At 36.6% G+C, this 12482-nt stretch overlaps 1 protein-coding gene across 2 annotated transcripts in view; it reads right to left on the minus strand.

Moving 5' to 3' along the window:
- Positions 1-12482, minus strand: part of Nost (Nostrin) — a 79420-nt gene that overhangs the window by 23799 nt on the left and 43139 nt on the right. For both annotated transcript variants that reach the window (XM_028307184.1, XM_028307183.1), the window contains exon 2: positions 14-200. In XM_028307184.1, coding sequence (XP_028162985.1) covers positions 14-133 — 120 coding nt within the window. In that variant the 5' untranslated portion in view covers positions 134-200. The remainder of the gene's footprint in view (positions 1-13; positions 201-12482) is intronic.

A 12482-nucleotide genomic window follows, 5' to 3' on the forward strand; every position in this document is an offset into this window, starting at 1 on the left:
GAGGTAGACTCACCCAGTAGTTGTCTTTGAACACGTGGTTGTGCGAGGAGCGCAGGTTGATCATGTCCTCGAGCGTGTTCTGCCAGCGGTCCATGCCGGCCGCGATCTTGGTCGAAACGTTCTCGCGGTTCATGGCGTCGCCGGCATCCTGCGCGGGCTCATCACGCGCCGCCTCGGCCTTGCCGATCGCGCTGAACGTCCTGCAACAAAAAAAAAACATTTTAAACTCAATTGTCAAGAGCTAGAGGCGACAATAGCCTGGCAGTCGATTTGAACAGGGAGGCGTTGGATGCAGGCTGCTACCAAACGGGCGATGTGGAAATCATTAGGCCTATGTTCAGCAGTGAACGTCCTGTGGCTAAAATGATGATGACGATGAGTCGATTTGAGGATCTGTAGAGATTCCTATCGTCGCATCAGCCTAAGGACGACCACCACCGGACCAAGATCTCCATCCACAATGACCAGTTAAAAGATAAATAAAATTAAATAGGTACAGCTACCTAACCATCAATTCCTATTATTGAAATAATCGGCGAAAACAAGCTTCACGCTGAGCAACTTTTTTGTTTATTGTTTTTCGTAGTGATTACCCGTACCACAGGTTCATTTTTGAACTGACCTTTTATGAGAGGATTAAACTTTAGGCGTTCATGCCTTTAAGCTACAAATGGCTATATATGAATAAATTATTCAAGTCTAAAAATACTGAACATAAAACTTATGGCACCCTCAGAAACTTGATCTATTTTTCTTTGGGTATATTAGATTCGTAGCTGAGTAACGTTCTGATATTTTTAAAAATTCGCAAGAAATGTCTTTAGTTAGTTGATGACGCGTTTTATTTTGTTAGTCTCGATCCATTAAAATAGCTATCAGTATGCAGACTGGTGACTCACAGACGACATGCGGTGCATTCAATGAAACGTTTTCTTAATTTTTTTCAGTCATTCAGGTTAAAATATTAATAACAATAACTGTAACTTGTCGACACATCGTGTCTAAACTAGACTTAAATCGGCTGCACGAATGCATAAATAATACAGGGTGTTTGGCGCATCGTGTGCCAAAATTATTTGGCGTATAGAATGGGTCATTTCCTATATTTTCAGCCCCCATAACACGTTTTATGCCAGGCGGCTACTTTTATATTAATTTTTTTAATAATTTCACCAAAATACCCAAATCGCATCATTTAATTTCGATTTAAAAAAAAACTACTAGGCGTAGCCTCAAAGTAAATATTTTGTTTTGACGTGCATTGATGTAGGGTTACATCAAATCTAAATTTACTGGCAAATATCATCTAGTTTTTTTTAATTCAGCTTTAAAGTTTTCCGAAAAGTTAAAAATGGACTGAACATTTAAGTTTACATGGCTATAATTTTTTTTTTAAAAGAGATAGCGATCTTCGGATTTTATCAAAACTTCTGTAGTATATCCCCATTCAAACGGTATACTAATCTTGTTTAAATAATAACAACAACTTCACAAATTTCTTAAATTAGTGCATTGACTCTACTCGGAGTGATTTGCGAAATTTGTGTTTATAGCCCCTTTTTGTGTGAATAGCACGTTAAACACCTAACAGGTAAAACATATTTATCTTATGCAATGTAAAAACCTTTTCCCTATCGTTTTTCAATGTGGATTTCTTGAAATTAAAGATGAAAATTATTATTTTGATCGTTTATTAATTATTACAAATTTTGTGATTGGAAGAGATGGCCCTATACAGTGGCCTGCACGTTCCCCAGACCTAACTCCGTTAGATTTTTACGTCTGGGGACAAACTAAAGAACTGGTGTAGGTAACGGATTCAAACAATAGAAGAACTACAACAACGAATAGAAAACGCCTTTGTAGTAATAAAAAGAGAAATGTGGCTGCATACGACAACAGTCAAAATTAGAAGAAGATGTCGTGAGTGTATCTATACGTTGCCGAGGCGGACATTTTGAACAAAATTTGTAATAATTAATAAACGATCAAAATAATTATTTTCGTCTATAATTTCAAGAAATCCACATTGAAAAACGATAGGGAAAAGGTTTTTACATTGCATAAGATCAATATTTTTTACCTGTTAGGTGTTTAACGTGCTATTTACACAAAAAGGGGCTATAAACACAAATTTCGCAAATCAGTCCGAGTAGGGTCAATGCACTAATTTAAGGAATTTGTGAAGTTGTTGTTATTATTTAAACAAGATTAGTATACCGTTTGAATGGGGATATACTACAGAAGTTTTGATAAAATCCGAAGATCGCTATCTCTTTTAAAAAAAAAATTATAGCCATGTAAACTTAAATGTTCAGTCCACTTTTAACTTTTCGGAAAACTTCAAAGCTGAATTAAAAAAAAACTAGATGATATTTGCCAGTAAATTTAGATTTCATGTAACTCTACATCAATGCACGTCAAAACAAAATATTTACTTTAAGGCTACGCCTAGTAGTTTTTTTTTTAATCAAAATTAAATGATGCAATTTGGGTATTTTGATGAAATTACTAAAAAAAATTAATTTAAAAGTAGCCGCCTGGCATGGAACGTGTTATGGGGGCTGAAAATATAGGAAAGGACCCATTCTATCCGCCAAATTATTTTGGCACACGATGCGCCAAACACCCTGTATATTAAACTTATTTCAAGAATTAATGCATATTTTATACGCAATGCAATAACGTGCTTCTTTATAGTCATTGAGTATTCGATTGAGTCATTCGATATTGGTTCAGTCTTCGCAAAAATGTGAGACAACAGCGTTGAAGGTAAGTTATGTGATTCACACTTCCTATGCGGACGTGTTACGAATTCTTACTCATCAAACCTATAATTATTACTACCTACTCGCGAATGATAGTTAACGCCTGGAGGCAGTGTGAGCGAAATTACCAAGATGGAGCCGAGTTATTCAATATTATCGATGTCTTCTTTAATTACGGAATCAAAAACAGGAAAATTTTTAATTAAAAATAACAATAAACGTAAGAAGCAAAAAAAATATGTACATTGTTGATTTATTTGGTATTTATCTTCCGTTCTAATACAAGCAATAAATTATTGTTACATAAATTATCCATTCGAGCAATCAATTTCTTTTTTGTAGTATTTGTTTGTCTAAAGATAATTAATTCGGTCAATCGTTCGCTAACCACGTGTAAAATTAAATAATATTATTCGAAAAAACGAAATAACGATCGCGATCGGTAGAATTCATTTGTTATTGACATTGAAAAGTTACAGATATGCAATAATTAGTTTCCGTCATAAGAAACTACATATAAAGTGAATAAACTGCAGATTTTTTAGGATTTACGAGTAGTAGGAGCGTTTAATAAACGTAATGAATTTTGATGTTATTTATAAGACAAAGCTTTTGTTTAGTTCGTTCGTTCGTTTCAGCCAAATGACGTCCACTGCTGGACAAAGGCCTCCCCCAAGGTTTTCCACAATGAACGGTCCTGCGCTGCCCGCATCCAGGCTCTTCCCGCGACCTTTACCAGATCGTCGGTCCACCTAGTAGGAGGCCTGCCCTTTTGTTTAGTAGATAAGTGCTATAAACAAAACCAAGAAGGTACTCAAAAAATATCGTAGTGCCTAATGTTCTAGCTTTAACATACACAAAAGGGCAATGATTGACACTGATTGACACACTTGGTATTTAGGCAAACTACAAAACTTCCCATATAAGGTCAGTTAATGGGATTTAATAGCAGCTCAAAATAATGTGGCCTGCATTAGTGCAGTGTTTGTATTCACAAAATCGCCGTAAAGGTGATCTTGAGTAATCTTTGCCCAGAGGAGTTGACCTCTTTCGCTCAGGTTTCAGACGATTGCATTATGTCTGTGGTCGAGCTTGAGACCTACTTTGTCCCAGCTTTCTGTACCGTTTATTATGTCATTATCTCTAATAAGGCCATTTGTTGCTATCAGCATATTATTATTGCGCCGAATGGTTATTTTAATTCTGATTGAGTGAGCTAAATTGGAACATTAATGGTAGCTATTGTGTTGGTCTAAAGTTTGATATTCAATTAATCATAAAGTACTTGAGTATTTCTCATCGCCACGGTTCTCATCGTCACCTTCGTGGCGAATTTTATTTCTAACTTATTTCAACTTATTGTAAACAAAAATTGTAGCGCTTGATGTGAAAAGTGTATTCTCAGTAAATCAGTCAAATAGTGAGTCTCGTTTGGAAGCTTTAACGTTTTGAATTTTTTGATGCCACGAAAGTGATTCTGTACTTCACAGCAATATTTTTTTCAAACTTTACTACTGTAAATGACTCTTAAGTGTTTATAAAACATATTTTTGTCTTATTTTCATAGATAAATAGCAATAACATAATATAAATAGGTACCTACTTAAGTACAAGATAAAATTTTACCGATTACGTCACCTACTAAGTTACAAGATTCTACGCAATTGGTTTTAAGGGTGACACTCACTGGTGGCATTCTGAAATGCTAAAGAAGCAAAAAACGGATTATCAGTACCTCAATAAAAAAGAACTCTAACTGATTATCAGTCCTTCAACAAAAATATATTTTTATTTACAAACAGGTACACAGTCACATATACAGACATATATACAGTCATACAGACAGACAACAAAAATACGAGGCCCTTATTTATTTATTGATGTACTGATCTCTACTTACCACGTATAATTTATTAGTTATTAAAATATTATAAAAACATAAACACCAGTCACTATATTTTAAAATAAACCAAAGCAAGAAATCACTTTCGTGGCCTAAAATCACCTTCGCGTATAAAACACAACGAAGGTGATGCCACGAAGGTGACGAAAATTTTAGTTTTTTATGAATTATCCTTAAATTTGAATTTAACGGTTCAAGTTGAATACTACACAAATAAGTCTAACATGTTAAGTTTTCAATAGCAAAGTTTCAATTAAATTGTTTAAATTTTAGAGGTAGAAAATATTGTTCAAGCAAGCGACGGTATGTCTATGGATAATCACAAAAAGTTACGTATTTTTTTCGCGGAGCGACGATCGACCTATCGCACCTCCCCAATGGTCGAAGCGCGACTGACGTTAACCGAATAGAACGCTGTGATTGGTTGCTGGTGTTCGGTTTAACGGCAATCTTGTATTATTACTCAAAATTTTAGGTACCTAAAATCGTGTGACCAACGTATTTCGCTTTCTCAATTTAAAATAATTATAAGAAGATATTTTTTTTACCATTGTGTGGAAAGTATATTTAATTACGATGATTTTTGTATATGCTACATACAAATTGAATGAAAATTGTGAATGCAATAACCAAATGTTTCATTGCAACCGAAGGTGTGACATGATGAGAACGCGAAAAATGACCCCGTTTTTTATCGTTTCATGTGATTTTTTTGTATTATTTTTGCTTCTATTACGATAAAATTTATTTTGTATGTAGCTAAATAGATATTTTATCATCTGATTTTAAAGTTATTGTTCTAACTTATACCGTTTATGAACTATTATTGTGTGACCATCAAATTTGAGTGTAAATGAGAAGTACCCACTTATTTTTATGCACAAGTTCCATATCACCTTATTAAAGAACTCGGAGATGTCTTGGAAAAAAGACATAAGACATAAAACGCAAATTATTGTCCCATATTGTATTTTGTTTGTAAACATTTCATTTGACAGTGTTCTCTTTACACATGAACAATGAACATACATTATGTAGGAGACCATCTAGAATTAAGAATTAGGCAGCATCACGATACAATTTCAGAGTTAATTAAATTGCTCTAGCAGTTCTCGTGGAGTGTAGAATTTGATACTTGATACACAGTCAAAATATTCATTATGTATTATTCATCTCTAAATAAAAATCAGTATTTGTAACAGTGACCAAGTTTCACTAAGATTTGATAGCTGCATCGTCTGCATCGGAATAATCGAAATAATCGCTCGCGGCAACGCGATTATCCGATAAACATTTCGGATGAAGCTGTACGAGTATGCCATTAATCCACATTTGAATAAGAAAGCGTATCGCGATCTATATGTGCGCGGTGATCCGTGCGCGCGAGCATAGCTAGCGACAAATGGACCATGCGCGGAATGTCATGCGAACCACGTGGGAGAAGCATTTTAGCGTATCGTTTGCATTGCCGTTAGATGAAAAATGACCGCTCTTACAGCCGCAGACCACCGATTTTTAGTTGACCGATAGTTGGGCCCGATTCTAATTTGTATGAAGAATCTGCCGATGCCAAATCGGTGTAATGTGCGCACTTCCATACAACATACAACTCCGTACTGATTAACAGCCTGACTCAACTATCGGCCAACTAAAAATCGGTAGTCTGCGCCTAGGCTTACAAGTCGCACAATAACTACACTTGCACTCCATGTCCTAGGTCCTATTTATAAAAATAGTCTACCTATTGCCCGTATTCACAAACATCAACGAGGTCTCACAATGCGCGTGGACGCATAGGGTGACACACGAACCCATCACAGAGCTCTATTCAACGCTGTGCATTCGATTTGCTGATTCACTTAAGCAAGCATTGTTGTGAATATGGGCGTATGTCAATCGTGAAAATCCTTAAAAATTGGTGGAAATCTACCTACATGTAGGTAAGTGACTCTACATCAGCCCTAGGCTCCTTCCTGTAAGGTTTAAAATGTCCTGTCACAAGATGCGAAGGGGTTCTGACCTTTCTACTATCCCTTGAGGATTTTCCTTAAATTTATCGCACGTCATCATTGCTTATTCTCACATATTTCTTATTCGAAGTGAAAATACGAGTATGATTAGGATACTTTTTGTAGCATTTCTACTTATTACTTACGTTTTTTGCTTATCAGCCGTCATTTGTATCTCTTGTCAGAACGAGGACAGACGTTTTTGTCAATGTTGGATAATATCAAGTTGTCAGATTAATCGTGATATTTTTGTTTGGGAAATGGAGTTGCAGAAGAATTCAAATTCATCTATTCTCTCATCTATTCTAGACAGACAGACGTCGCAGAAAGTTATTGCTGATCTAGTTTTAGAATCTTAAATGCTAACGGTATTTTCAAATCTAAAATACAGAATAGAAACATCTTAGAGGTATAAGCTGCTTAACATTTGCTTGTCTGCTAAGAATTAAATCAGTTTAGTTTATTTATCGTTGCCGAGTCTGAAATGGTAATACCAAATTACGACCAATATTTGATTAAGAATTTAAAGTAAATCGTTCGCTTACATAACCAGCATCTAATTAAGTAACTTTAAGTTCCGTGTAGGTTTTTGATATCAATTATCTCACAGGCTTGCGCAAATGTCTGTTTTGCTCAATTCCCTGCGCTTACGGCGGAGTCGGCATGACCAAGAGGTAATCGATTGGGCACCACCATCGCCGATGCTCGGTGACATAACCGCAGACAACTTTGTGAGTATGGTTAATAACCATGCTTTTCGTTTTTAAAATCGTGCTAAAAGTGTTGCGTCTCTTGGCTTGTTAGATCAGTGATGCACTGATAGGTTAATGAACCAAGCATTGCCATTCAAACTTTATTTAATTTAACAGTCTATCGAATTGCTGCAACTGGCGATGGCTCTTTAAAGACCATTTAGCAGTGATAGTGTTTGAACATATAATTAAGCTTTCCGACACGTCCAATTAAACAAATAATAGTTACTATGTGCATCACTTGTGTGGACGCCCTCGGAAAATGCTCTGAAGAATCACCATTTCAAAGTTCTGAGTGGCTTATCCCAGTATTTGCAATCATTCCGTTTAATCTTTATCAAAATCGAAGTTACGCTGTGTCTATTAAATTAAATTGTGCATTTCCAACTCTTTCGGGTCTATAGCTAACTTGATTAGGACGTTACGTCAATGGCGCAAGATTCTAATTGATTTGGCTAAGGCTTACATTAGACTGAGAATGCGCGGAGTAGGTCAAGATGCCGACAATTCTAAGGGACGAAGAACTCTATGTGGGTCTGCACATTCTCGCCAGATTGAGGGCTAGCATTCAACTTAGAACGGCTACTTCGAATTAGATTGTTGCTTAGTTAATCTGTAGTGTAGTGTTAAACTCAGTCATGCGGCGGGGTGACATTGACATATAATTGTGACATGATAAAGTTGAATATAATTCTGAAGGAGATCTGAAGTCTCGCTGACGTTTGACGTTACAAAACACCCTCTCGTGCCTCTCCCATACTTCAGGCACCGAATGAGTTAAGCGCTAGACCATAGTTCTAAACTGTATAAACTGTGGGAATGCTAACTGTAACCTAATCTGCGGCTTCAAACCATTATGTTGTCGATGTCATTAATGTAGTCAACCGCTCTATTAACTAATGTCCAAAATTCTCATCTAAAACCTAGTTAATATAGTTGTCTGTGGTTTACACTTTTTGGGAACCTATGATGACATGACGGTACGTGGTCACGTACCGGCAAGGCAGCGAAGGACACCCACCCTCAAGGTGGACCGACGACCTCATAAAAGCAGCAAGGCGCTGGATGCAGGCCACTACGTACCAGGCCTATGTTTAGCAGTGGACGTCCTGTGGCTGAATTGATGATGATGTGATCCCCAAACCCAAAGAAAATAGTCGGTAACCAATGTGCAACATTGCCTTCGCTTTTCACGTGTTTCTCATGGGCGAGGGTCGTGCTCTTTATGTGGAACGACACACATAACAGTTCTTTTGACAATTTTCACACATGTTGAGCCATTGCCCTCTTCATTTTACACAATCGTCACGACTGTTGACAATAGGTAAAATTAAAGACACGTTGGTAAAGTCATCATGTTGAATTTAGACTTAGAGCACTTTAGTAAAATTTGTTTTCGGAGGAACCTTTATGCGTTCACCATTTCAGATAGTTCGTTCTAGATTTCAAGACCGTCAGCTATCCCTTGGGCTGACTCAACCTTCACTGATCAGGTTTCATTGAACATCAATCAGTAAGTGGTATGAACGTGAGGTGGGATTTGTCCCGTTTAGTGTTAATAAATGCTAGTCTTTACAAAAGTATCAATAGTTACTATACCTTTAAAGTATCCCCTTGTTGTCTACGAGCCTTTACACTTTCTTTATGTTCACGGGCATCATCCCCAAGGTCAAACACGGCACGAATCACGTATAAACCACGATTGTGTTAACACGTATTGTGTTTAGTGTTGCAACCCAACGTGTGATCGTCACTGGTCACTAAGTCGCATCACGCAGCGACATAATTATGATGATTAATCCAATTTTGCACAAGTGAAGTCCTAATTAGGTTTAGCATTGACATTTTAGTGAAATACATTTTGTAGGTGTGAAATGTCAAGTTATTTTTTGGTGATATTTTGAACAGAATATGAGTAGCATGAAAATGAAACAAAACTTCTATTATTATTTAGCAATAAGAGCGTATCTACATAACACACATTAGAAAATATGTAAAAAAGCTAGTTAATTTTCAAGAACTTTCTATTGAGGGCTTAATGGATCGTTAACACTCGTAACTTATCCGTGACTTGACTGCAACTCCCTTTTGACGTGTAGTTTTCAAATAATTACCATTCCAAGTAAACCCTGGGACCTAGAGCAAGTGCGACGAGTCACGACTGTCCTCGGGCAATGTCTCAAATCACTCCAGCGTGTCAAATGAACACGATGGTAACTACTTTTAAGAGTTCTTCTCTGTATATTACTGTTTTGAGACTTGCGAATTACGATAAAGGACTTGGAATAAGTTAAATCGTAGAGTACGTGACAGGTATCTACTCTTTAAGTAGAGTAGAGAGGGTTGAGAATGCACGCGGAAAGTAAACTAGGAGAAATTTTGATGGGCAATATTTCAGTATTAGGTATTAGGTACTTACAAGTGAGAGTGAAAGATGTTTGAGATCAAGGTCAATATTTCTCAGTCTTTACTACAAAATGCTAATAAAGGAACTCACATCAAAAAATAAAAGTGTAAGTTTTTTCTCGCCTCGTCTGACCGATGTCTAGGTTAGAAGGCGCTTACTAATACTCAGTGGGGAGCGTTATGGAAATCTCAATCACACTCAGTTCTCAGAACAGTTCTCCTCAGCTAACAGTTACACCGGGACGCTAAGGCTGGGTTGCATCATGTTACTTTAACTATAACAAACGTCAAAAATATGTCAAACTCCATACAAAAAGCACCCGTTATTGTTATAGTTACGGTTAATTTGGTGGTGCAACTCAGCCTAAGTAGAGGAAGTCCGCGAAGTGCCGAGAACGTTCCAGCCTATCTTCAAACTTTCTAGTGACGTCACGAGGAAACCACATGACCGCCAGGTCGTGTGCGCAGAAGCATGGAATTCCTGGTTGCGGTTCACAACAGCTAACATTCAGTTTGAACAAGCAATTTTAAAGCCTTAATTTTAGCTGCACGTAAGTATCATTCTAGCACCACTTTTCAACCGACTTCAAAAAAGGAGGAGGTTCTCAATTCGACCCGTATGTTTTCTTTTTTTTCTATGTTTGTTACGCGATAACTCCGCCAATTATGAACCGATTTGAACAAATCTTTTTTCGGCGTATAGGTAATACCTCAAGGGTGGTCCCATTTAAATTTAATAATAGAAAAAACAACCCCCAAGGGTGGAAAATTGGGGATGAACTTTTTTATACGCAATATCTCCGCCGATTATAAATCAATTTGAACGATTATTTTTTTTGTTGAATAGGTATTATCAAAAGGGTGGTTTCATGCGAATTTGAAGAAAATATTCAACCCCCAAGGGTGGAAAATTGGGGATGAACTTTTTTATACGCAATATTTTTAATTTTAAGTTTTTTTTTGTGTTCACGCATTTGAAGTCGGTTTTTTTTTTTTAAGTTAATTATAAATATACAAGTAGCTACGAGCTAGGTACGAGTAGGTATCTGGATTTTACATCGCTTGAACAATGGTCGGAGTTTTGTAGTAGATGAACATGAAGATTTCTGATTTGGAAAAAAAATAGAGCCCGTATAGCAATGTATTTTTAAAAAGCTTGCATTTTGTATTAAAATATCCTTTATGCTATTTGAAACAAAAATGTAATCGTTGTGCTGCTGTGCTGTGTAACAGGAAACACGGCTGCAGCAATTTATTTCAGCACTTTTTAGTTGCTTTCGATACATTAATATCTTTTATTTCGATTTATTATCATACTTTAGCATTACAGTTCATTTTCTCTACTGACATGGCTAAAGAAAAGAAAAGTTATTACGATACACCTACGTGAATTACCTACCTAAAGTTAAAAATTAAATTATTGCACGCTTTGTTGTAGAATAATAAATGAATGACTAAATAATACATCAGGTTTAAAGCAAGTACTTAGTTTCGCCTTTAGATTTACAAAATCACATGATTGAGTAATTTTCTGTGTGAACACATTACAGCAAGTTATATTGTCTAAAACAATTTAAACTAAACTATTTTCGCAACTTACGAGCATTTTGATCGACAACGCGACCTTCTCGGATGCTTTGCGAACGTAAGTCCTACAGCACATCAAAGTAAATACTAGTACTTATTCAGTTGTAATAAATGCTATTTTAAATGTACAATGATGAGCTGCTACTGTAAATTTAAACATACATTTAAAGATTTAAAGCAGTTATGGCAAATTACATTTTCGTGTTGTTACATATTTAAAAGCTAAGCTGCTGGATAATTTTAGCTAAACTAATTTTAACGCCATATATCATTATCGATGCATTTTCAAATTATTGCACAAAATTGTTTTAAAACTGTTTCAAAAGTTAAATGCCACAGCTTTACCATAGCAATTACACTTGAATACACCGACACGCTGGATTATTGATTTGCGTTGCGTCGTAGCATCTCAGCATATACAATGTACCTACCTACTTATAAACGTATGTGAAAAAGACATATTGAGCAGAGCCGTGACTTATGACTTAAGCAACGGCCCTTTGATAGTTGCAAGCACAATAGTGCGCAGTACCGACAGCCTGCACAAGGTTGCAGTGAGGCCTGTTTGGTAAACAACAGCACAAACCCACATTGTCTGAGATTCGAAGCCCGACAAAGCCAGGAAACGCCGCGATTTCGCACAGCCCGGGTCATTACGTAAAGGCTATCTAGACCGACTGCCCGATAAATTGCCATCACAAGAAATGTTTGTAAATGATAAGGTTTAGTTGCTAAATAGGGTTAGGCTGTAGAAATATCGAGTCATTGTTCTATTGTTGAGATTAGGGAATTTTCCCGAGAAATCCCGGTCCAGAGTCCAGAGAAATTTGGGATTTACTAAAACACTGACTGGATCTGGATTTTAGTCAGTATTTTAGTCATCGCCAAAGCCAAAATCTCAATTGAGACGCCGATTATAGCCACTGACATAATTGCGCTGCTTCTTCACAGGATAGCTTCATTACTGGCTGAAAGCAAAGCAGGGGCTTTAAAGCTTATAAGTCTGTCACTTAAAGGTGGGTCGGTACTTCTTGGAACTTGTAGCTGGACTACAGGA

This window comes from Ostrinia furnacalis, unplaced genomic scaffold (genome assembly GCF_004193835.3).
Source record: "Ostrinia furnacalis isolate ACB-3 unplaced genomic scaffold, ASM419383v2 OfSCF2106, whole genome shotgun sequence".
Taxonomy (NCBI): Eukaryota; Metazoa; Arthropoda; class Insecta; order Lepidoptera; family Crambidae; genus Ostrinia; species Ostrinia furnacalis.